At 59.0% G+C, this 25,082-nt stretch overlaps 2 protein-coding genes across 2 annotated transcripts; both read left to right on the forward strand.

The window, feature by feature from the left end:
- The first annotated feature begins 910 nt into the window (after nt 1-910).
- On the forward strand, nt 911-3,484 carry LOC116738422 (adhesion G-protein coupled receptor D2-like). Its single transcript, XM_032595526.1, has 5 exons — nt 911-974; nt 2,265-2,359; nt 2,729-2,792; nt 3,120-3,332; nt 3,465-3,484. Exons 2-5 carry the CDS (start codon nt 2,324-2,326, stop codon nt 3,482-3,484), a joined length of 333 nt encoding a protein of 110 aa, XP_032451417.1. The 5' UTR covers nt 911-974; nt 2,265-2,323.
- A 1,680-nt stretch (nt 3,485-5,164) lies between these two features.
- On the forward strand, nt 5,165-23,841 carry LOC115499806 (adhesion G-protein coupled receptor D2). The gene is made up of 18 exons (XM_032595637.1): nt 5,165-5,246; nt 5,507-7,057; nt 7,780-7,914; nt 8,433-8,556; nt 9,008-9,113; nt 11,828-11,883; nt 12,536-12,662; nt 13,907-14,010; nt 14,270-14,372; nt 14,635-14,788; nt 15,324-15,457; nt 15,544-15,659; nt 16,521-16,641; nt 20,649-20,690; nt 20,809-20,862; nt 20,947-21,061; nt 21,634-21,692; nt 21,989-23,841. Exons 2-18 carry the CDS (start codon nt 6,961-6,963, stop codon nt 22,124-22,126), a joined length of 1,785 nt encoding a protein of 594 aa, XP_032451528.1. The 5' UTR covers nt 5,165-5,246; nt 5,507-6,960; the 3' UTR covers nt 22,127-23,841.
- Nucleotides 23,842-25,082: the final 1,241 nt, after the last annotated feature.

The raw sequence follows: 25,082 nt of genomic DNA on the forward strand, positions 1-25,082 counted from the left end.
CTTAAATCACACAGCAGCCCCATGACTTGTGTACTATTATCCACATGTTACATATGGGGAAACTGAGGCTCAGAGAAATTAGGCAACGTGCTTCAGGTCAGTCGAGGTGATCTTGGATCTGTCTGATCTCCCTCCCAAGCAGGAATCCCTGCTACTGAGGCAGGAGAGTGCCACGGGTCCCAGATGCACATCATTCCTACTGGGAGCTCCACCTCTGTGTCCCTCCCCCCGTCCCCTTAGCTTCTCTCCCTGCTCCTGGCCCCACCACTTGTCCCAGGCTCTGCCCCCAGAGGCCAAAACTTTTCAATTCCCCCCACCTCACACACACACACACACACACACACACACACACACACAGGGCCTCTCCTGTCACCTTGCCCTTACGTTTTGAATGGCCTGGATGAAGACCGAAAGACCCAGGTTCAAGGCTGGGCTCTGCGACTCATTAGCTGTCCAACCTGGGGGAGAGCCCTCAGTCCTCATGGTGGCCCCTCCTCACGGTGGGTTGAAGGTAAAGGAAATGAGGCCTGCAGGGGTCCAGCGCAGGCTACTGAACGCTCCCTCCTTTCCCACGGTCCAGCCTGAGATGGGATTGGTTCAAAGGATCCACAAATTTATTTGGGATCCAAGCCTCCCAAGGTGGCCCCTTCTACTCAAGGGGGGAGAGGCACGGCGGGTCCAGTCCAGAAACTGGGGAACTCCCCGCGGTCCGCCCCACGTGCCCTCCCACTGCTCGCGCGGCTGGGGCGCCTGCCCTGCCCTCCGCGCGCCCAGAAGGCAGGTGTCCCTGACTGCGGGGCTGGGGTCGAGGGGCGGGGTCTGCTAGTACCGCCCCCGCACCGCCTCGGCCCCGCCCCGCACCCGAGGTTTCCACCATACGGCAGAGAGCTAGCAGATTTCCGCTGCTGGATTTCCGTCCCAGAAACAGTTCGCAGCGAGTGAGCCGACCGTAGGCGCCGGGCCAGAAGAAGCAGGTGAGGACCCGGGCTTTGAAGAGGAGAGGGATCAGCGCGGGTGAAGGGGAGGCCCTGGTCCTGGCCCATCAGCCCAAGAGGGATTCCCCACTGGCCCCTTGCCGAGAAGGGACACGCAGTGGCGGCGGCCAGACCTCGCATCTCCCTTTTGGGTGCCAACGAGTATTTGGTGAGCAAGGAAGGGGGGGCCAGGAGTATGTGGGGGCAAATACAGGCAGAGTGAACAGGGGAGTGAGACAATCAGCATTTATTGAGCCCGCACTGTGTGCCCAGCACAGACTAGGCACCAAGCCTCAGTCTTGGACCAGACTCATACCATTCCCACCCACTAAAGTGGGGGTTGGGGGGGTGGAGGAGGGCGGACATAGGTGCTGTTTAAAAAGGGGAAAAGCGACAATAAATTGGTGCTATTCAGAGTCCAAAGTGTGAACCCCCATGTTTTCCCATGCTGGGATGTGTTTGATTTTCATATTTAGGCACTTTATCTGGAAAGGGGGAAAGGGTATGAATTATCACTGGTGACGGCTTCAGACTTCCAGATGGCATGAGGCCAGCTGGCAGGACACAGTGGAGCATTATTTCATCTCCAGTGTTTTCTGAGACCCATTTGTGCTTGGCCACTGCTGGAGCAGAGACCCAGGAGGCCTGAAGCCCCCCAGACTTTTAAGAGTAATGCCCAAACCACCCACAATTAGGGTATCCTCAGCTCACTACAGCGCCTGGCCAGGGTGCTGAGCAGATGAAGGGATCACAAGCTGATCTTGTAGGAGGTGCCACTGAGGGGGCAAGGCCAGTCCGGGCAAGAGCTACAGGATGGTCAAAGCTCTGGAGAAGAGCTGCTGCCTGGAGAAATGGGGGAATGGGAGCAGCTTGGGGGGTAGGGGGAAAGGTGGTTGCAGGGGCGGATAGTGAGACTGGTGAGGCCAGAAAGCTTGGCAGAGGCCTCATTAAGCAGAACCTTGAATGCCAAGCTATGAGCCCAAAAGAACACAAGGAGACCTACAAGGGTCCTACACTCTGTTCCCACCATTCTCTGGCCTTCCCTCCCCCTGACCCCCTGCCGTTCCCAGCTCACCAGGGCTACAGTGTTTCCCAGCTGTGGTCCTAGAAGGGGCTCCTGGAGACCATCCTTTTGTACAAGTAAATGTCACATAGATGTGCCCAGCCCATCCTGGGCTCCCAGCCCAGTGAGGTCTGGGAGCCAAACATGGGGAATATGACCCCGTAGGGGACAGAGCGGGTAGTAAGGCAGGACGCTGAGCTACTTTCCTTTGCGTTTTTCCTTTTCAGTCCACACTGGCCACACCTGTGACCCCTGCTGTCCCTCACTGGCCCCTGCTGGATCCAGAATGGCTTCCTGGTGCTACTGCCTCCTCTACCTCCTGGTACCTGAACTTGGTGGGGGGATGTGGGGGAGGAAGCCAAGGGAGACTCAAAGCTGCTGGGTTCCAAGTGGCCACCTCTGAGGCCACTGCAAAGGTCACACAGGATAAGCCCCTGGCATAACAACAGACTAAAAGCATCCACTGGTGCGACACCTTTTGCATTCACTCATCAGCTTGTTTATTCCTCACGCGGGAGAAACAGGTTCAAGGCAGTGAAGCGCCTGCCCAAGATCACACTCTGGGTGGGACTTGAACCCAGGTCTGACTGCAGAGCTTGCAGCTTCCAGTGCACCCTGCCAGAGCACCCATTAACTGCACACACTGGGGTGGGGACCCAACCCAGCCCCAACCTGTCTTCTTCTCTCTCAGATAAGGAGTCTCTCTGGGACACCCTCCAACTCCCCAGGTGAAGCAAGGAGCTCTTGGCTCCCAGGTTGGTATGAGGGCCCCAGAGAGGCTCCCCTTTCCCCAGCTCCGCCAGCCTGTGGTCCACCTGGTGCACTGGCCTCTAAGGCAAAGGAAGGGAGGAGATGCCATTTAGTTCAGCCCCACCATCCCCGGCCATGGGGTGAAGGTTTCACTTGTGTCTATTTTATTCTTGCTAGTATACAGATGACAAAACAAAAGGACTAGACCCACCAGGTCATAGAGCATTCGGACCCAAATGACTCCTAGCTCAGTATCCACCACGCCCAGCCCACCCCAAGGGTCACAGGCCCACACACTGCTCTCCCACACTGTGTCTCCTCTGACCCTGCAGCTCCAGTGGACCCCGGTGAGGTGGTGGAGACCCCAGACGGGGTGTGCAAGTTCCCAGGGCAGCAGCTGAGCTGGTGGCAGGCTCAAGAGTCATGTGAGCAGCGTTTTGGCCACCTGGCACTGGCGCCCCCAGCTGAGGTCCTTGCTCCATGGCTGCCCAACCCCATCTGGGTGGGCCAAAGGGAGGCCCCTCTGCGGAGACCCCCCCAGAGGCGTGAGTGTGGGCCCAGGGCCGGGGAAGTGGGGAGGAGGAGGTGGCGGGGGGGGGGGGGGGGGGCTCCAGAGACCGGAGCTCACAGTGACAGTCCTACCGAATGGAGCCCAGAAGTCCCCGTCGCACCTTCAGGTTCCCTCGTCCAGAACTGAAACGCAGGGTTGACCGCCTGGGTATGGGCACTGGAGCCCCCATTTCTTCCTTCCCGAGTTTGGGAGACACCCGAAAGCCCAGGAGGGGCCCCGGAGCTCCGCCAGTGGGTGGTCAGAGGCAGTGCGCAGATTGAGGACACTGAGGTCCCGGCCCGCGTGTCCCCACAGGCGCGCTCCCCACGGCCGCGCTGGTGTTCCGCGAGCGGACCGCGGACAGGGCGGCGCGGCTGCGGACGCCCCTGCCCGCGCTGGGGGCGCTGACCGCGTGCCGCGCCGTGCGTGGGACCTCCTCCAGCGTCTCGAACGACGCCAGCTCGCTCTTCTCCCTCGCCGCGCCCTCCCTCGCCAACGCTCTGCAGCTGCGCGCCTTCGCCGAGCCGGGCGGCGCCGTGCACGCGGCGCTGGTGGTGCGCGGCCACCACGCGCCCTTCCGCGCCGCCTTCCGCGCCGACGGCCGCTGGCACCACGTGTGCACCACGTGGGAGCAGCGCGGCGGGCGCTGGGCGCTGTTTGCCGACGGGCGGCGGCGCGCCGGAGCGCGGGGACTGGGCGCGGGCCACCCGGTGCCAGCGGGCGGCATCCTCGTGCTGGGCCAGGATCAGGACTCTCTGGGCGGTGGCTTCTCGGCGCGCGATGCCTTCAGCGGCAACCTCACCGACTTCCACCTGTGGGCTCGGGCCCTGAGCCCCGCGCAGCTGCGTCGGGCACGGGCCTGCGCGCCGCCACCCGGCGGCCTGCTCTTCCGCTGGGACCTGGGCGCCCTGGACGTCACGCCCTCGCTGTTGCCGCCCCTGCGGGTGCGCCTGCTCTGTCCAGGTATGGCCCGCCCCGCCCTCTGGCTCGTAGGCCCCGCCCCGCCTTTCGGCTCAACGCCCCGCCCCCTGGCTTCTGCGCGCTTCCTTGTGAGCTCAAGATCCAGCCCACCACTTGTGAACCTGGCCACGCCCAGCTCTGGTCACGCTCCCCCAAGCCGCCCAGACGTCGGGCAAAAAGCTCAGTCCCAGTAGCCTGAGTAGGCTCGACCCTTGGCCGCCTTGCCCAGCCTTGTGTTGGCTGCAGCGTCCTTCACCCGGGTTACCGCGTCGCCCCCTAACTCCGGGGCTACGCGTCCTGGCCCCCTAAGGTGTGCAGGTGCCTTCAAGGCCCGAACAGGTGACTCCAGGGACTGCTGGAGAACCAGGATAAAGCGCTGACACTTCTCCCATCCCTGCCAGTGCCCTCAGAAGAGTGCCCTACGTGGAACCCAGGATCCGGCACCGAGGGCTCTTTGCTCTGCCTTCAACCACATTTCTTCCTTTGCTGTTACCGGACAGGTGCGCCCTGGCAGTCCCCAGGGCTCTGCTGAAGGGGAAACTGGGCATGGACCAGTGTAGGGTGAGAGGGAGTGAGCACTTGGCACAAACTGGGAATTTAGAATCTTCTCAAAGTCTCAGGGTCTCCACGGAGTTCAAACCACAGGACAGCGGGGCCAGACAGACCTGGGGACGAACCCCAGCTGTGTGTCCTTGGGCAAATGATTTTGCCATTGTATGCCTCAGTTTCCCCATCTAGAACACTGTGTAAGGCTCCGGACGCACAGCTATCGACATGCTCTTCCTCCCTCGGCAGCAAATGGTGGGTGGTGCACCTCTGGGCGGTGTTGCTCAGGACCCAGCCTGGCATCCCCTCCTTTGCAGACACTTACCAGCGGCTGCAGGATGCCCAGTCGTGGCCTGGCCAGGATGTTATCAGCAGAGTCAATGCCTTGGCCAAGACCGTAGTGGTGAGCCCCCTTCCTGGGGGCTGAAGAGTCTGGGGACACTATGGGTCACCTCCCTGCCGCCCAGTTTCCTCACCTATAAAGGGGACACCCACCAAATGTGTCTTCAGGGATTAAGGTTGTTTGTATTCCCTATTTTGGAGCTCTGGAGAGCTGGGTTAGACACGTGCCCACTAAGAAGACCCTAGTGGGGCCCAAGTGTGATCCCTGGGAGATCTCTTCCTGACAGCCAGGCCGGCAGTAAGTGGTTCCTCTGCCCACAGCTGCTTCCTGACCCCCTCTCTGAAGCCCCTGGACACCTGTCACTGGCTGAGGCCTCCAGCTTCCTGGGTATCCTGGAGAGGGTCCTGGCAAAGGAGTCAGCTCCACTGGGGCCGGCTGCACTGCTGGCTGTCGTGCACTTCCTAAAGAGAGTGACAGCCCTCGGGGCTGGGGAGCCAGAGCCCTTAACAGGGCCCTGGGAGCAGCTAGGCCAGGGCATCATGTCTGTGGCCAGCTTGGTCCTGGAGGAGCAGCTGGCTGGCGCGTGGCTCTCAATCAGCGAGGTGAGGCTGGCAGGGCTGGGTGGGGCAGGGGGGCTTGCCGTCCTTGCCACCAGCTTGTTGTGTAGCCGTGGGTGAGTCAGCACCCATCGCTGGGTCCGTCTCTGCGTTCGAGAGAAGCTCCTCTTTTACCTATGATGTAACTTGAACTTCCACATACAACTGTTCGTGAATAATAGCTTCTGTGGTTGAAAATAAGAGCCAGGAATCCATAAGGATCCCCCCCATATCCAAGATTCTGCTGACCACCTTCAGAGGCAGGTCCTCTATGCTGAGTATCCAGCCATCTTGTCTTCCAAAACAGCCCAGACGCTCAGGAGAGCATAGAGAGATGCTATCCAGATGGCATGGGTGCTAGAAACGTCGTCCTGGCAGAAGTGGCTGTAGGCTTGGGAGTGATTGGCCTAGAGAAAGGAGAGAACAAGGGATCATAGACATCACCTGAAAGCCTTTGGGGCAGAAGGAGCAGAGATGGTGCCTCTGTGGCCTCGGCGGACAGAACAGGGACCTAGGCTTGGGGACGGGGTGGAGATGACACAGTGTGGGAGGCCGGCTCCACAGAACGGTTCCCCTGTTTGGGCAGCGAGCGCCCAACCTGGGAAGGGTATAAACCCATTTTTGGCTGAGGGACTGAGGCACTGTGGTAGGCTAGGAAAAGCTGGACTCTGAACCCTGGTGTTCCTCCCTGAAGAACAGAGGTGATCATACCCACCCTGCCTAGAGTAGCTGTTCCATTACTGCAAGCCCCCCCCCCCCGCCCCCACCTGGCCTCACCCCCACATGGCTTCCCTTTTGGAACCGAAAGGTCGAGTCCCTTCTATAGGTCTAGCACAGAGTGAGATCAAAGGAGGGGGAGGCACGGCCCTGCCTGCAGAGTGTGCCCAGCTAGCAAACAACCGGCCAGCAGGCACAGAGGACTACCAGGCCTTCGCCTGGGCTGGAGGATGACGTGGCTTGGAGGCGTCAGAGGAGGCCGATCGGGCAGGGCCTCAAACACCAGCCTGAGGACCCAGGACTTGATCCTGGAGGCCCTACGGGGCCACCGAGGGTCTGGAGCAGGCAGGCCACTTCACAGATCTCTGAGAATGTGTTAACTACAGCGGTCGCGGCTGGCAGCCGCAGGTGCAAAGCAGGAGGGGCTGAGATGTGGCTCCTCCCAGGTGGTTGGCGGACCCATGGCCCTGGTGGCAAGTCTACAGCGCTTGGCGCCCCTGCTGAGCACCACGCTGACCCCTGGGCGGCCCCGAATGCACATCCAGCGTCGCTGTGTGGGTGAGCCTGCTGTGCACCTGTCCCATACATCTGGGCCCTGGGGGGGCCCGGGCTCAGACATTTCTTCTCAGCTTTGGTCACTGGGAGCTGTCAGCACCACAGCAGACACTCCATTCTGTCCCCTGCCTTTGTCTGTGCTGCGCCCTCCATCCACAATGCCCTTTCTTCCTCGACCTCTTAGCAAACTCCCGTATAGCCTTCAGAACCTTGTTTGGGCATCAGCTCCTCTAGGATGCCTTGCCTGGTTTTAGCTCTCTCCTGACAGTTCCTCCTCTTGCTGTTACCCCTATGTCTTGGAAATATCTCCTGTTGCATTTTGTGGTAATTACTTCGTTTTTGCCAAAGCTCCCTGAAAGCCAGGGGTATTTCTGAGTCATTTCTGGATCTCAGGCCAGACCCAAGTACACACTCAGTGAGTGTTTGTAGATTGACTGGGGGAGATCATTTATGGGGAACTTTGGCAAAACTTGTGTCCTCCAGGCACCCAGTGGTTTCTGATAGTCAGGTCCTGCCCCCCCCACCCAGGGGCCTGCTTCTAGTGATCCCCTCCCCTAGACCTGAAGAAGTCAGATCTCCCTTGGGCAAGTCGCTGAACCTCTCTGAGCTGGAATAGTGGCCCAGGCCTGTGGTGGGGAGAGGGGGGGCAGCCCCTGCCGGCTAGGCCAGCTCTGCAGAAAGACCTCCCTTGGAAGGTCCAGCCGCCCAACCCCATTTGATCCCAGGCCTGGAGGTGCGGAGTCTACGCTTGACGGAGGCTGGCACGGAGGGCTATGTGTTCACGGTGCCCGGTGGGCATCCGGAGGGGCCCGGCCACATCCGCATCCCCGCAGGTGAAGTGGAGCGCCTCCTCGGGAAAGGTGGGTGAGGGTGAGGGGGTGGTGGGGCCCTGCTGGGGTCTGGGTTAGCGCCAGTTAGCCCTGGGTTAACTCTGCCGTTTTGAATAAGTCACTTCACTGTTCACAGCCTGTTTCCTTATCTGGAAGACTGTCATGCTAGTACTTGCCTTGTAAGCTGCTGTGGGGTTAAAAGTGCTTATCACATAGTAGGTGTTCACTTGGTCTCCTCCGCTGAACCCCACCCATTTCCTCTTAGAAGTGGGTGGTGGAGGGAGCCGCCACCCTTGCTGTCACCCGGGGCTGGGGAATCAGGACATGAGGCAAAGGGCTTTAGAGCTGCCAGGTTAAGTGCATGCCCTGTTGCTGGTTGGAATTCTCGTTTCTCCACTTATTAACCGGGTGATCTTTGGGAAGTCAATTAATCTCTCTGAGCCTCAGTTTCCCTGATCGTAAGGTGGGCAGAGCATCTCCCTCGGGGCCAACCCGTGGTGCTTGCTCAGTCACAGGGTGGGGTCTTAGGCTTCCTCCCACTCAGCCAGGCCTCTCTGGAGTCACCGTGATCCACAGCTGGTTCAGCTCGAGTGTCTTCCGGCAAACCCTAGGGGAGCCTGGCCTGGAGCCCCAGGCCCCTGACAGCTCAGAAGAGGCAAGCAAATTGCAGAGGTTAGTGGGCCCTACCCAGTAGGCTGCTGAGGGTCTGGATCCCCTCCCCAGGGAAGGCCAGGCCTCCATCCCATCCCAGAGCCATCATTCTGGTAGGTAATTCTGCCCTTAGCAACCAGAGCCAAACCCTCCCCATCCCCGAGACACGCACATCTCTGGGCCTTCCAAAGATATGCTGCTGGAACCTGGCTCAACTACTGTCTAGGGTCCTGGCGTCAGTGCTGAGACTCAGAGAGAAGACAGGGCTTACTGAATTTACCACCAAGTCCCCAAGGCAAGACTGGAACCCAGATGCCCAAATTTCAAGCACAGGATATTTCCTGGTGTTTCTTTGGACACAGAGGGTGTCATCTCCCACACAGGGGCCTGATGAGATGACCTCAGCCATCCATGACCTCTGCCGCACAGCCAACTGATATGGTGCCCTTAAAAGCTCCCCTTCTCCCCACAGGTTTCTAAGCACCCAGGTGGGGTCAGCCATCATCTCCTCTGAGGTATGGGATGAAACCGGGGAGGTCAGCACGGCCGTGACCTTTCACTTGCAACACCAGACCCAGGTACTGGGGGTGCTTCTGGGAACCACCACCACCGGTACACTTATCCTGATTTGGTCTTCCCATACCCCAATATTTGTTCATTTAAACCAAAGTCTAAAAATGTTCAAGAAAAATAACTCACAAGCCATCCCATTGTCCTCAAGGACCCTGCAATGTGCTCATAAGAGAGGAAATAGCCTAAATGTCCACCAAGAGGGGATGGCTCAAAAAGTCATGTGGGGTTACACAGCGGAACAGTCAGCAGAAGTCATATAAGGAATGAGGTATTTTTCCATAAACTGACATGGAAAGATGGCCAAGAAATGTTTAATTTCATTACATGAAATACACAAATTCCTTCCTGCTTTTGAAACAGTAGTTTCAGAGAAAGCCAAAGTCTGCTTTGCCCACAACCACTAATCCTGGACACACACACACACTCACACACACACACACACACACACACACACACACACCACACCACATCTTATCAGTCTTTTGTATGTCATCCCAAGACTTTAAAAACCAATTTGATTGAAGTAGATAAATCTACAGACACTAAAACATCCACTTTAACTAGACAACCTGATGGGTTTTGAGCATTATACACACTTAGGTACCACTGCCCCAGTCAAGGTAAAGAACATTTCCACATTCCCAAAGGGCTTGTTTGGGCCCCTCCCCAGGCAGCCTTCTCCCCAAATCAGTGATCTACTTCTTGTGACTATAGATTATGTCTCTCTTTTCCAAAGTTTCGCATAAATGGAATCATATAGTGCATGCTGTGCTCAAGGTTCATTTGTCAGCTGGTGTTTTTGAGAATCATCTATATTATTGCCTGTTTCAATAATTTGCTCCTCTGTACTGCTGAGTAAGATTCCACTACATGGATGTACCATAATTTGTTTTTCCTAATGCCTGCAATTTTTCTTAAATTTTTCCTAAAACCATAATTTTTTTTTTTTTTTTTTTTTTTTTTTTTGCTTTTGCAAAATCAAAGTCCTTCCTCTTTCAGCCGAGCCATGTAAACATTTATGTCCCTTGTTTTCCCTGCTGGTGTTTTTGGCACTGTCTTGGTCACAGACATCCTTTCTCATTGCTGTTTAGTCCTAGCATGTATAGGCCTTGACTGAGGTCAAGTCCAGCTCCACCACCTTCCCCAGGGATGGTCCAAAATGAACATGCCCATCTCTTGGTCATGAGTCCTGAGTATCTGCAGCTTTTTTTTTTTTTTCTAACAAGTAACCCTGCCTAACCCTGTGAAAATCCTCACTCATAATACATTAAAAAAATTTTTTTTAAGTTTATTGATTTATTTTGAGAGAGACAGAGACAGCATGAGTGGGGGAGGGGGAGAGAGAGGGGGGGAGAGAGATACCAAGCAGACTCTGTGCTGTCAGCACAGAGCCTGATGTGAGACTCGGGCTCATGAACTGTGAGATCATGACCTGAGCTGAAACCAAGAGTCAGATGGTTAACAGACTGAGCCACCCGGGCACTCCAACTCATAATACGTTTTGATTCTGGTGACTGTTTCCTGGGGATATGTGGCCAGGTATAGGGCTCCTGGACACAAATACATAATTTTTTGGCTTTTGATTGTACAGTCACACTGCTTTTTCCGTTTATACCACTTGAAAATGCTACCGGCAGTGTAATGATTATCCGTTTCAAAAGCAAACAGCAGGTTTTCTTTGTGTTCCCAGCACCCAACATAGTATCTGAGACCCCGGGGAAAATATTATGGACGAATGAATACATGGGGTGATAATTCAGTCAACCCAAGAAATACTACATTCCCTGGAGGCATCGTCATGGACTATTGGAAAGAGCATAACCAAGTCAGGACCCAGCCTCAGCTCTGTGCTGTGTGATCTTGAGCAGATTAATTTCCCTCTCTGAAGCTGTTTCCTTGTTGGAAATTACATGAATTTATACCTGTCTCCTAGGTTACTAGGATGATCGCCCACAATAAAAAACATGAAGAATGTGACACACAGTGTCATAGTCTAGTAAGGTGACATTGCTGTTACTCTTTCCAGTCGGGACAAATAGCCCAAGTCCTAAGCTCGGGCTGCTTTCCCTGTCTGGACTGGGGCTGTTGCCACCAGTTGCCTGATGTCTCCTCACTGCTTAATGACATAAAATCTACACTGTTGTCGTTGTTTAATTACCAAAGAACTGGCATGTTCATCATAACACATTCAAACTGAGACCTAGCCATTGTTAAATTAGCTGTGCATTTAATCCCAGGCCTTGTGTGTGTGTTTTCACAATTATATAGACCGGATATATGTATTTTTTATGCAAATGAGCTCATACCATGTATAACGAGGTGCAGCTTTTGTCTTTATTGAACAACGTATAACAGAGCTCTTTCCCTGCTAGTAGACTGAGACCTGCTTGTTCCTCTTGCTGGGTGCAGAGCATCCCAAGAGGGAAGAGTCACCACGGTTTAACCGCTCCCCAAAAGATGGACATTTAGCTTGCTCCCAGTATTTCAATATTATGCATGAAACATTTCAATATTAGCATGAAAGCCTACTCACCCCTCCTCCCCTCTGCTTCCCTGCTGGCATTTTCTCCCACCTCTTCACCCATGACCCACGTTGGGCAAACCCCTGGACCCTCAAACTCAAAGAGGCCTCAATGTCCCCCTGCATCCTCTTGGACCCTCTCCCCCTTCCATACACACACACACACACACCGGCTCTACCCCTGTTTCCTGCCCTTAGGCCTTCCCGCAGAAACTGGTGGAACCTGTCTGTGCCTTCTGGAACTTCAGCAGCAGGTGAGTTGCCATTTTCAAGTTCTTTAAATAAGACAATTGGGTTTTGTTTTTTTTTTTTAAGACATCCATTCTTCTTGAAGGTGAGGTGTGTTTTTGGTCTCCATTTGCCACCTTTCTTATGGGGGTGGCCTCAACCTCTTACCTAGCAGCTCCAGACAAACCGGAGCAAGAGAATCTGTGACCCAGGAGGTAATGAGCACTCCATCATAGGAGATATGCAGGCTCACTCTGTGGGATGCCTGGGAAGAGATTCATCCATCAAATAAGCATTAGACTTGACATCTATCCAAAGCCATGACCCTTGGGCATTTGAAGGAGCAGAGGAGGGTTCAGAGATTAGCCCCAGCTCCCTGCCCTGTATCTTTAGCCGAACATCAATCACTGTTGCTTAGTAAGTTATGCAGTTAATCAGTGGTAATCGCCGGTATTAGCCCTATCCCCCTACCATCCCTGAGAGCGTTAAGTACACTTTACAGATGGGAAACTGAGGCCCGGGGAAGAGCAGAGGCGTGCCCAAGGTCACAAAGCTGGTTAGAGGCAGAGCATTGATGGGCCCCACGCTTTGGAGAGAGGCTTTCCCCTGCTTGCCACCTACCCCCAGCCCCATGTCCACCCCATTTCAGGAGCCCTTCTCTTCCTTCCCCTCCCCCAGCCCAGACACAGGGGGCTCCTGGGCCACTACCGGCTGCTCTGTGGCCACCCTGTACCGGGACTCTACCGCGTGCTTCTGCAACCACAGCACCAACTTTGCTGTCCTGTTGCAGGTGTATGACGTCCAGGTGAGTACCGGGGGGAGGGGGGGCGGGTAGGGCTGGGCGGGTGGAGTGGGCGAAGGTGATGTCAGAACCAAGTCTTAAAGGATGACCAAGAACTGAACAGAAAGGCATTCCAAGCAGAGGGCCAGTCTGAGCAAAGGCAAGGAGGCTAGACTGACAGGCAGGCTGGACACATTCTAGAACTTTGACTGTCTGGAGCTTCCAGTGCTAGGTCCTGGAGTAGAAGAAGGCGGAGGAGCAAGGTGGCGTGGGTCAGGTGGCACAGAGCCTAGAGGAGACCCGATGGGCAGAGTACGAACGTGGACATGTTAAGCAGGTGTTGGATGGCCCTGAGGGAGCCCCACTGGTGCCAGGAGTGGGCTGGCAGAGCAAAGAGCAAAGAGGGGTCTGTGGGCCAGTCGCCTAGGCAGAGGGCAGGGGCCCTGCACTGGGGAACAGTGGGCAGACTGGGGGAGGAGGGGGTGGCCCAGCACAAAGGCCTGGGCAGCTGGGGGACAAGGGAGTCATCTTGGAGAGGGCACAGGCAGGTAGCAGGTTTAGACAGGCCGCAGGGTGCAGGGCCGTGGGACCGGTGGGTGTCGGGGCTGAAGAGGTCTCAGCTGGAGGCGAAGAGCCTGTAGGTAAAGCCACGGCTGAGCCGAACTCGGACCTCAGACGTGAAAGGAGACTGACCCAGGGGAGGCCCCTGGGAGGGCCCAGCGTTTACAAATTCCCAAATCCCCGGAGGAGAGCGGGGGAGGTGCATTACTAGAGCCGCCAAGGGACTCTGAGGTTGAGTGAGGCAGGGCCAGAGCCTCAGGAATGCGGGGGTCACTTGGTGTGTTGGGGAGCACGCCAGAGAAGCGTGCTCGCCGACACATTTGCCCTGTGGAAACAGAGCATGGCCGTTTTTGCCTGTCAGCTCCAGGCCCCTTCCTCAGCGGGGGGCGGTCACACGAAGTCTGCTCCCAGTGGGTGTGTCTGTCGCTTCCGAGCCGGCTCTTAGCGGCTGCAGCGAAAGCCGAAAGCCGGACCCATGAGGGCCAGTTTAGGGAGGGCCAGCAGGAGAGGCCATGCAAACGCTCTCTTATTAAGTGCCTGCCGTGTGCAGGCCTGGCCTGGCTGGCCGGTGCTGTCCCCACCCCTGCTTCACTGCAGACGGGGAGCCTTGGGGAGCCTCGCCGGACCAGGGCAGGGCGAGGCCTGGTCTGGGCAGGTCAGGGCCGTGACGGGCTCGCTGTACTTTGGGGTCTCCGGCCCTCCCACAGAGAAGCCCCGGGGAGGAGTCGCTGCTGAGGACGCTGTCGTTTGTGGGCTGCGGAGTGTCCTTCTGCGCCTTGGCCACCGCCTTCTTGCTCTTCCTGGCAGCTGGGTGAGATGAGCTCAGCACAGCAGCCCGGCACCCCGGGGCCCAGCCCACCCATGGGGGCCTCCGTGGGCCTCCTCCGGGCACGTCTCCCCCTGGCCCCGGAAGAGCCTGCCCCAGGGCCCCCCTTAGGGCTGTGGGCCTCCCGTGGAGCTGCCGTCTCTGCCCGTGGTTAGCCCACCCCCAGGGACCCCAGCAGGCAGGGGCTGGTAGGGGCGTGGGGGCTGGTGGTGGTGTCCTTGTTAACCGACCCCTGCCTGTCCAGGGTCCCCAGGTCAGAGCGAGCCACGGTCCACAAGAACCTCACCTTCTCCCTGGCCTCTGCCGAGGGCTTCCTCATGGCCAGCGAGTGGGCAAAGGCCAACAAGGTGGGCACCCGGCAGGCGTGCTTGTGAGTTCAGGGGGGGGGCCAATCTTTCCTGGGTCGCCCCCGCATCGTCACTTGGCTCCATTTTCCTGGGGTGGGTGGGGACACGGCCAGAATGGTGGAGCTGGGCCCAGGGCACTTCCCCGAGACGTTCCCCGCCGGTACCTCTTTGGGTTGGCAATGCCAGGCATGGGCATGGGACCCAGGGCAGGGCTGCGGCCACTGCTGGCCTTGGTAGGGATCTGCCACCCTCCCGCCCACAGGTGGCGTGTGTGGCCGTCACAGCTGCAATGCATCTCCTCTTTTTGGTCGCATTCTCCTGGATGTTGGTGGAGGGCCTATTGCTGTGGAGCAAGGTGGTGGCCGTGCGCATGCGCCCAGGCCCCAGGATGACTCTCTACTACGCCACGGGCTGGGGTGAGGCCCCTCTGCTCCCCACTCCTGCTCTGTTCCCTACTCTGCCTCGCATGGCCTCTGTTGCTGTCCCACCCCACCACAGCCCAACACCACCCGATCCCCATCTCCACCTGGCGCCCAGCACCCCCATCCCTGACGCAAGCTCAGTTTCCTCAGCCCAGTCGCCCTCCAGCTTTACCCAGCCCCAGCCCTTCTTAACCCTCTCCACTCCCACCACTTCAACCCCCCACTGCTAGCGCTGTCTCCCCGATTTGTGGCCCGCTGACCCCCGTGCCAGTCACCACCCTCCATCCCCCCTGACTCCCGTGCCTGAGCCCTCAGCTCAGTTTCGCTCTCCCGCTCCCCAGCTACTCAGGGCTCCAAGGCCACCCCAGAAGGATCGGGCCCACCCAGCCCCCTTCCCAGAGCTCCCCGTGCCCGCCAGTGCACCTGCTACCCGTGGGACAGCTGTGGGCTGCGGCTCTGGGTTGGAGGCCAGGTCCTGGAGAGGACAGAATGCGTGGCGAGGTCCTGAGGGCATTTATTCTTCCCCTAGGCGTGCCCGTGGCCATCGTGGCCATCACGGTGGCCATGTCCCCTGACGACTATGTGGCCGCTGGCCACTGCTGGCTCAATGTGCACACGGACACCATCTGGGCCTTTGTGGGGCCCGTGCTCTTCGTGCTGACTGTGAGCAGGGAGGCCTGGGGGCCTGGAGGGGAGGGTCATACTGGGAAAGGGGGAAGCCGTTTCACCCACTGACACCGGGTCTCCAGGCCAACACCTGCATCCTGGTCCGCGTAGTGATGGTCACTGTGTCCAGTGCCCGCCGCCGCGCCCGCATGCTGAGTCCCCAGCCCTGCCTGCGGCAGCAAATCACGATCCAGATATGGTGAGGGCCAGAAGTGGGGCAGCCAGATGTGAGGCTCGTCGGGTGTGAGCATGTGTGAGTCCAGGGTGGCGGTACGTGGTCACGTGGCCACGTGTGCAAGGCTATGTACGGGCCTGTGTGTGCACATGTGTCCCAGCTTGTGCGTACCTGCACACTCATGCGTGTGGACACGTGTGAGCACGTGCCCATGCATGTCCCCTGGGGGGATGGTAATCAATCCTGAGTGTATGTGAGTGGGAGGGGATATAGACACAAGCCTCTGTCCTGGAGGCTCACCTTGTACCGATGGCACTGATGACCCAGTAGGGACAAGGTAGGGGAGACCCAGGGTTCAGGCAGTCCCCAGAAGTTCAGGTTCAGAGTGAGGATTTAGGTCCCTACCCCTGCCAAGAATGCCCCTCACTCTCCAGGGCCACATCCTGCCGGAAGGAGGACACCCCTGACCCTCCTCTTCCCCCCATTCTCTGCCAAAGGCAGTGCGGCCTAAGTCAGCAGGTCCCCGAAAACCCAGGGAGCCCCAGGGGCCCCTGAGGAGGGAAGACTTCTTTAGACTCCACGCCCCCTGGATCCACTGCCCAGTCCTCAGCCGTCCCTCGGGACGGCTGCCCTGCCCTTCCTCTGAGCCAGGTTTGGGACCGGGACCCCGTCTCCCAAGTGCCGCTACCCTACTTCATACCACTTCTGGGTCTGAGAAGGGGCAGGAGGTCCAGCCGAAGCTTCCAGCTACACCTAAGTCAGGAGCGGCTCCTGATGTGTAGCTCCGGCTCCTCTCCAGGCACCTCCCAGCTGCAGCCCTCCCCAGCACCCTGCAGGGCCCCCGGGCCGCGCTGGCGTCCCTCAGCCCCGACCGCTCTCCTGCAGGGCCACAGTGAAGCCGGTGCTGGTCCTGCTGCCCGTCCTGGGCCTGACCTGGCTGGTCGGCACGCTGGTGCACCTCAGCCCAGCCTGGGCCTACGCCGCCGTGGGCCTCAATTCCTTCCAGGTACCTCCGGGCCCCGGACCATCTGGGACCAGGGCTCTGACACGCGGTGGAGCTCAGAGTGACTGGTTTGTCAAGAGTTGGGGGAAGGAGTGTCTTCTCCGTCATGGGAGTCACCACGGCAACCAGGGGCATTGTCAAGAGGCCAGAGGGTGAGGGCAAGAGTGGGAACAAAGCCTCAAATCAAAGAGGCAGCGCCTCTTTGGGAAGGATTTGAGGCCCATTTCACAGCTGAGGAAGCTGAGGTCCAGAGACTCAGGGATGCGGCAGAAGTTCCAGCCCCCTGGCTGGTACTAGAGACTCTTTGGGTCTCGGCAAGAAGCCAAGGAAGGGGTGCAGGACACTGGTGACCTCTCCCCTCGGGGTCAGCGGGTGGCCCGCTGTGGGACAGTATCAGCTGCTGCATTGGTGAGGACGACACTTCAGAAAAGGGTTTGGTTAGGAGGACAGTGCCCAGCCCGCCTAGGTGAGGCAGTAACAGTGGGGCTGCAGGAACCCTCCTGGGTGCCTGTCAGGTCCCGTGTCCGGGAGCCACCACGGAGAGGGGTCAGACTGGGTCCCTGTCCTCAGGGGGTTTGCAACCCTGTGGGCGACCCAGACATGGACACAGACAGGCACGGCCCGGGGGACCGAGTGCTGGGAGGGAGGTGGGTCCAAGCAGGGCCCTTCCTGCCCCTGCCCCTGCCCTTGCCCTCGGCCTCCCTTGCACCCCCAGCACCCCTCCCTGTTGTCTGCACCTACTCCTCCCAGCTCCTGTCAGGGCTGAGAAGTGGGGTGACCCAGGGAGAGACAAAGCAAGCTCAGGAAATCGGGTACGAATTCTGTAGAGTCATGGGACCTGGAGCTCATCCTGGGGATCCTCTGTCCTCTCCTGGGAGAAGGGGCCCGAGGCTGTCAGCAACCACTTGGGGTGCCTCAGTGTTGCGGGCCCCGGGCCAGGTTCGTACTTCTATCTCCGAATAAGCCTTACAAATGGGGAAACTGAGACCCCATGAGGTCATTTCCAGGGCCCCGCAGGAGGAAGGAGCAGTGCTGGGGCCCAAGTCCAGAGTCTGTGTTCTCAGCCCTCTGCACGTGGGCCTGGTCTGTTCCTGGAAGAGCTGCCCAGATTGGGCAGGGTGTGGGGCTGAGGTCAGGAAGGGCTCTGACCCAGCTTTTCTTCCATCCACGTGGTATTTGCCAAATGCCTACCAGGTGCCAGGCACCGTTCCAGGCACAGGGGACAGGGCAGGAAAGGAAGCAGCAAAATGCCATGCTCCTGTGGAGCTGACCATGGCCAAGGCCAGGGAGTGAAGTGTGGAGGGTGGGAGGGGGCAGGGAGCGAGGAAGGGTGCAGAGGGTGGTGATTACCAGGGTCCCGGTCCATGGTGTCGGCTCCCCCAGGGCCGTGGGGACTCGTCACTCTCGGCCAGGTGTGGGAGTGGAGAGAGGAAAGACGGGGCCACTGCTGGGGGAGAATGGAGGCCATGCCAAGAGAGGGGCCCAGAAAGTGAAGAAAAACTGGGGTTCCAGTTATTCCCAAAGAAGCACAGCTCCCAGAGACCTGCGTGGGCCTGAGTGGCCAGGGGACAGGGGCGGTGCTACACCCCTTCCCTGACACAACAAGCCCCACGCTCCTGGAGCTCCCCCGGTTCGAATTTGGGCCACTGCCCGGTTAGCCCTCCACCCTGCCCCCCAAGTGGCATCCAGGGCAGCAGCGGCCCATCGCCATGGCGACCACTGTAGCTTCGTCCCTGCGTGGCCCTCAGGTGGGCAGAGGCGGAGCCATGTCTCCGTCTCTGAACTTTCTCTGAGGTTCCTTCTCTGTCTCAGGCTGTCTCCATCACAGCCCCTCCCCCTCTGGCCTGGATCCCACCCGGCCCTCCCTCCGTGGGCCTCTCGCTGTCTCCCTTTTTGTTGACCCCTGACCCTTCTAGCTTTTGCCTCTGAGCATGACCTCTCTTCCCCTCCCAGTCAGCCTCAGACCTTCCTTACCAAGGTCTCCCGGTGAAGGAGGGGACAGGCTGCCTTGCGGGGTCAGATGGCGTGAGACCTGGGCCCACCCTGATGTCCTGTGACCATCTGCTGGCAGGTCCCCCGGTCAGGCTCTAGGTCCCTGCCCAGCTTCCCTCCCCAGGCCTGCCTTTCCTCTCCCCTCTCCTCCATCTACCTGCTCTCCCTCCCTGTCTTCCTCTCCCTGCCCACCTGCCACCGTCCCTCTCTCTGTCTGGGGCATACACCGGGCAGCACCTGCCCTCAGGACCGCCTTCCTTCCCTACTGAGTTGAGCAAGGAGCAGCCTGGGGTACAGGGACTGAGCTCAGCCGGGCCTCGTTTGCTCTTCACGGCTGATTTGTTTCTTTGTGGCTCCCATGTCGGGTTTTGTGGTGGGAGAGCTGGGCCTCACTTTTAACCAGCTCTGGATCACACTTACCTGGGCTGAGTCTTGTTAGAGGACCCCGACACATTGAAACAGGCCTCAGTTTCCACATCTCTATAAGGGGGATCATATTCTCCACCTCATGGGGTCATTGTGGGGTTCAACTGAGAGGATACTTGCAAAGGGCAAAGCCAAATACCTGGCACACACCGGGAGCACCGTGAACGGGAGCGGATCGGTTTCATTCAGCCAGTCCGCACCTGCTCTGTGTTCTTTACTAAAGAGGATAGTTGTGCACAGAATCAAAGAATCTATCCTTGGAGGTCTCAGCCTGAGGGAGAGACAAACACCAAAACCACACTCCGACAGCCTGGCATGATTGAGGCTGAGAGACCAGAGGAACGTGGGGGCAGTGTGGGGACAGAGGAGCCACTCATGGGGAGGCGGAGAGGGTGCTCCCTGGAGAGAATGATTCTCAGCTAACACCCAGACACGGTGAGGGGAAAGAATGAAGTCAGGGGAGCATGGGGAGATCCAATGGAGACGTGAGCGGGGGTCACGTGAGCTGGTGAGAAATGGGACAGGAGGAGACATGGGGGCCAGACCGCACAGGGTCCCCTGAGCCGTTGTAAGGAGCTCACACATGATCCCGGGGGCACCAGAGAGCCTGGGAGGACGCTAGGCAGGCATGGGTGTGGTTGGGCTGGAGTCTGGAAAGATGCCTTTGGGTATGAGGAGCCAGTAAAAGGAGACAGGACGGGGAAGGCAGTGCAGAAGTTGCAGTGAGAGGATAGGCTGGCTGTGGGGGCCGGTGGGGGGTGGGGGGGAGATGCCAGGGTCTGTCTGAGGCCTCAAGGAGCTCCCTGGACCCCAACCCGTGTGCTCTAGTCTGACCTCAGGACAGGGGCTGTTGCCTATCCAGGTAGAATCAGGAAGGCCCAGGCTCTAAATTCCATTCTGCTTAGCCACACTCCAGGGCCTGGGACTCATTGCTCTGTCTCCTGCCCCAGGCCCCAGGGTCCCTCCCCATCAAATAGGATTAATCCACCCCCACCCCCACCCCCATCATGGAGCTGCTATGAGGGTTGTAACCCCAAGTTACTTTGTGAGTGGCCAAGACCTCTTGGTCCTCCCATGCGTGGGGAGTAAGAGCCAGCTATGACTCGGCCACTGTGTTGAGTCCTTCACACACAGTGGGAGGCCAGGCCTCTGACACGGAGGAGGTTGGGAGAGACACTCAGCTAGAGGCTCGAGTCAGAATGCATTCACAGGTCTGCTGTTCCAGGACTTGATTTAGCCTTGATTACAGGAAGGTGTGCCCCCTCCCACCACCCACTCCTGCAGCCATGAGGATGGGGCAGGTGGCAGGGGACAGAGGCATAGAGGACAAGAGGCTGCCTGATGGCCAGAGGCTGAAGGTATGGGGGGTAGTGGGGCAAGCCCCCTTCTGGTTCTCTCTGCTGTAGAATGTCACAGATGCCCCCTCCCAAGTGCAGGAGGGCACAGTGGGTCAGCAGGGTTTGTGATCATCAGCCTGCATCTCTGAATGTCTCGGGGTATCTCTGGGTGTGTTTCTGTTGCGGCCCCAGGCCAGGTGGGAGGGAGGGGGTCCCAGGCAGTGACACCCACCCTCATCCTGGGTCTGTCCCCAGGGGCCATACATTTTCCTGGTCTACGCTGCCTACAACGGGGAGGTGAGTCAAGGGCGCTGGCTGCCGGGGGGTGAGGTGGGTAGGGCTTACTTGCTGGGGACCTGTGGCCAGGGGGTCAGGGGGAGGGTCCCAGGACTGACCCCAAATTCCCATCCCCTAGGTCCGGAATGCCCTGCAGAGGATGACTGAGAAAAAGGCAACAGAGGCATTTATGGTGGGTGCAGGCAGGTGGGGATCCTGGGAGCCAGGAGGTCCCACTCACAGCCAGGATTCCAGTGCTGACACCCCTTTCTTTCAGGTCTGCTCCAGCCCCATAGGCCCAGGGTCCCACCCTAGGTCCCTTGGTCCCTGGGAGGTCTCTCAGAACAACCCTGTAGCCTTGGCTCCAGCCCGAAGACACTTGGCTATTAGAGGTAAGGCCACACCACCCTCCAGTCTGAGTACTACCCAGTGCCTCAGTTTCCCCAGTGCTCAGGTAAAGCTGAGAAGGCAATGGCAGATCCTGTCAACCCATCTGAGAGACAAGGAGACTGAGGCCCAGGGAATTCTGCAAACACGGGGCCTGGAAGGTAGCTTAGAAATGGCTTATTTTTTCCCACACCACCAGGGAACAGGGGCCCCTGCTTCCTAGCCCAGAGGCAGGGTTTGCCCAGGGTCGTCTTCCTTGGGTCTCCACGCAGATGGGGTTTAGGGGTTCCCAAAGTCAGGTGGGTGGATGAGGTTTGGGGCCCTGTGACAGGGCACGGGGGTAAGGCCAGGCCAGGAGTTTCAATACGAGCTTCCTAGCTTACCTGCTGTGTGCACTTGGGCAAGTTACCTTCCCTCCCTGGGCCTTAGTTTCTCCATCATTAATCTGTGGAATAAGTCTGAGTGGAACCTTAGAGTCTTTGATAATGAGGTCCTGTCCAGGACAGGAGAGCAGAGAAAGAGCTTCCTGCCTCAGCCTCCTAAAAGTTCACCTACTCGAGTGTTTTTCCCCGGCTAGGGACCCACAGCCCCAGAATCTCCACAACCTTCTCCTCCATTGCAGAACCTGAGAGACCGGTGAGGCTGGGACAGGGGTGGCAGGGTTTTGCCAAGGGGCTAGCAAGTATGTCCCACAGGGACTACGGTAGGGTGGGGGTGGGGGGGCTTCCTCTGGGGATCCAAGGGGCCCCATTCCTCAGCAGGTGCGAGGGCACTGGGAGCCAATGGGAGGTGCTCACTGCACACTGGCAGAACCTGAATGCCAAGGCCATGGGTAGTGGGGGAGTCATCACCAAGGGAGCCGAGGGCCCCCAGGGCAAGGGGGAGCAGAAGGAGTAGGGGCCCACCCCCCTGACAGCCTCCTCTGTCCTCAGGCTGTGGAGCTGACAGCATTCAAGGCATCAGGTACAGCTCCCATCTCAGGGGGGTCCCCCCTCTCCCCTTGGCACCCGGACACCCCCTCAGCCCCACTGCACCAGGATGGAAGGGATTTGAGAAGCAGCCACACCTGACGCCTCGTGGAAGCCTGAAGTCTTCCATTAGCACACTGTAGGCCTGGCCCGGAGACACGGTGCTCTTTGGGAGAGGTGTACTTAGGGAATGGGTTTGGGACCCTTCCCAGAGCTGGTGCTGCAGGAGGGCCAGTGCGCAAGGAGCCCGCCTTCCTCTGTGCACCCGCTCTGTCTGCCTCCCCCACCCCCCTCAGCCTCCTGGCCACATCCCACTCAGAGCCCCTGTCCTGATGCCTTGTGCCCTGAAATGACTTCCAAACCCGGTGAGAGGCAAGCGCTTTCCTTCTGGGTTGTTTCCCCAGCTGGACAGGTGAGGGGGGCCTGGGGGCAGCGGGGCAAGGCTGGGCCCATCCCAGGCGCAGCTCAAGGAGAGAGGACTGAGCCTGGGGAGTTCAGCCTGGCCCTAGGCGAGCTGAGGGGCCTGTGGTCACTGTCAGCTTCTCTGAGCCTGAGTTCCCTCAGTCTTAAAACATAGGTTTAAGACTACATAGGTAGGAGGGGCCGCCAGGCACTGCCCAGCCTCAAACCAACCAAGGGATTCCTTCCGGCATGGGCAAGAGGCATGTTCGTGCAGCCCTAACCAGAGCTGGGTTCTGGGCTTTATAAAGCCCGGCATCTGCTGACTCCTTTAATTCGGGGACACGGGGAAACCATCCTCCCACCGTGCAGATGAGGAAATTGAGCAGTGTCAGAGCTGGGGTCAGGCCCCACCCCGCAGATGGGGAAAGTGAGGCACAGGGGCAGTCACAGAGGTGTCAGCGGAGGCACATTTGAAACCCAAGTCTCTAGGACCCCAGCCTCCCAGCGGGCCTCCACCCTTAGCTGGTGTCCCCGTCCCCTGGAGTCTCAGCTCCCCTTCTGCAAAGTGCGCAGGAGGCGCCCCCTGCAGGCCAGCGCGCGGTAGGCCCTCCGCGGGGCCCGCCGGCGCCCCCATCCCGCCCCTCCCCCCACCCTCGCAGGCGCGGCGCGGGTGGGAACAAGAGCGGCAGCGGCGCCTCTGCGCTCAAGTGACAGCGCCTTTGTCTCTGCTGAATGGGTGCGTTGCTAAGGGCGCTCGTAGCAACGGAGCCGCTTCCACCTCGCCCTGCGGCCGGCCCCGCCCTCCTCCGGACCCCCAACCTGCCCCGCCCTTCGGGCGCCCTCGCCACCCCCACCCCGCACCCTGCGACCTTCTCAGGTGGCCTGAACACGAGGTGCCGGGGAGTGAAGGCTGCCAGCTCCGTGTCCCTCGCGATACCTGCCGGCCACCGCCCCTCCTGAAACCAGGGAGCCCTCTGGGCATCAGGTGTTCTTTAGAGAAACCGAGGCTCGTAGAGGGCTTGCGGGAGACTGCCCAGGGTCTCCCCAGTCCAGAATCCCCACCAAGGTCTTCCCCCAGCCTCAGTTCCCCTCCAGGGGTCCCCACCGTGATTATCTGCCAGCTCAGCCCAACATTTTCCTCCCAGGTTTCTAGAGAGAGTGCATGCGGACTTGACTCCAAGCCTCTAAAAGGCCCAACTGGGGGCCCCCCCGGGGACAGACAGCAGCCTCCGCCACCACCTACTGCCTCTCCCTCAGGAGCCCCCCCCCCAACCCCTCCCGGGTGCTGTGCCAGGTCCCACAGCTCAGTCCCCCTAACTTTCTGTCCAAGATTGTTACCCGCTCTGACCCTCCCCACCTGCCTTGAAATTCTGACAGCCCTGTGGTATCTCTAGCAATAAAGGGTACTCTTGTGACCTGTTCCTCTCTGGGGGTCACCCTGCCAGGCTTCCTGGGAGAAGGGTGGGACAAGGGAAGCTGCCACTTTGTCTTTTGGTCTCAAGACAGCCCCAGCTTCAACAGGGTAGGTGCAGCCAACATCTATTAGCACCTACTGTGTACCTGGCTGGTACTGAGCCCTTGACCACCTTAGAGCTGTGAGTCGTCACCTCAGCCCCATGAACGCTATCACCCCTATTGTACAGAGGAAGAAACTGAGGCCAGAGACAGTCTCCCGGCTGGGTAACATGGGGGTCAGGGGGCGGGGGCAGTCACTGTGAGTGGGAGTCACCCAGGCAGACTGCTCGGAGAAGGCAGGGGGCAGGTGGGACCAGCTCCAGGTACGATGGGTCATCCTGCAGGAGGACTTGGAGTCTGGCTGTGGGAGCAGGTCCTGCCACCACTGATTCTGTGGCCACGGGCCACGGGTCCCTTCTTAGAGCTGGGCTGGGGGCCGAGGTGAGCAGCAGTGATGATGTGTTAGGGCTTTGTGCCAGGGCGGGCCCTGAGCTGGAAGCCAGGTGAAGCAGGGGCCCAGGGGCTGCTAACACTGCCCTCCTGCCCTCAGCCTGGCTCAAATGCTCCTGGGGCCAGAGGATGTGGCACAGCCCAGGAGGGAGGAGCGGGGGAGAGCAGCCTCCCTGGAGGAGGCAGGAAGCCACTCCAGACGCATGTGAGTGGAGGCAGGGCAGGGCTGCGTGAGAAGCCCTGAGACCCAGGGAGGCACAAGCTGTTCCCTGCTCTCTCCACCTTATGTGCTACTTCCGCTCGGGGCCCCACCTGGGTTGTCTGTCCAGGGGTGGTGGACCCACCACGAAAGGCCAGAGGTCTGGTTATTTCATTCTGGGGACGGGGGGCTGTCGAACCTTCCAAAGCCCATCATCTGCAGAATGGGGGACATCAGGCCCACCCCACAGGTGACATGAGGGGTAAATGCAGTCCTGTGTGGTAGTCCCTGGGCCCAGCACACGGTAGGCACTCAGGAATGTCAGCTGTCTTCAGAGATGTTCAGGGAACCGTGGGACCGCAGAACCTGCTGCATGGAGATGATGTTTAAGCCCTTGAAGGACCCCCCACCCCCACCCCAGGCAAAGAAAGAGATAAAAGACGGCGGGCTCAGAGGGAGGGGGAGACAGAGGCCGTCCTGCCTGCTCCAGGAAGACACAGCGGTGCTGCAGGGGGGAGGGGCGGGGCGGGGCAGGCTGGGTACCACCACCGA

This window comes from Lynx canadensis, chromosome D4 (assembly GCF_007474595.2).
Source record: "Lynx canadensis isolate LIC74 chromosome D4, mLynCan4.pri.v2, whole genome shotgun sequence".
Lineage (NCBI taxonomy): Eukaryota > Metazoa > Chordata > Mammalia > Carnivora > Felidae > Lynx > Lynx canadensis.

What these genes read in the sequence shown, in the direction of transcription:
- LOC116738422 (XM_032595526.1), top strand. Translation starts at nt 2,324, where the DNA reads ATGGCTTCCTGGTGCTACTGCCTCCTCTACCTCCTG. An exon ending in AAGGAGCTCTTGGCTCCCAG is followed by an intron (nt 2,793 to 3,119) that starts GTTGGTATGAGG and finishes CTGACCCTGCAG; the next exon opens with CTCCAGTGGACCCCGGTGAG. An exon ending in GCGGAGACCCCCCCAGAGGC is followed by an intron (nt 3,333 to 3,464) that starts GTGAGTGTGGGC and finishes TCGCACCTTCAG; the next exon opens with GTTCCCTCGTCCAGAACTGA.
- LOC115499806 (XM_032595637.1), top strand. Translation starts at nt 6,961, where the DNA reads ATGGCCCTGGTGGCAAGTCTACAGCGCTTGGCGCCCCTGCTGAGCACC. An exon ending in CATCCAGCGTCGCTGTGTGG is followed by an intron (nt 7,058 to 7,779) that starts GTGAGCCTGCTG and finishes ATTTGATCCCAG; the next exon opens with GCCTGGAGGTGCGGAGTCTA. An exon ending in CTACTACGCCACGGGCTGGG is followed by an intron (nt 14,789 to 15,323) that starts GTGAGGCCCCTC and finishes TTCTTCCCCTAG; the next exon opens with GCGTGCCCGTGGCCATCGTG.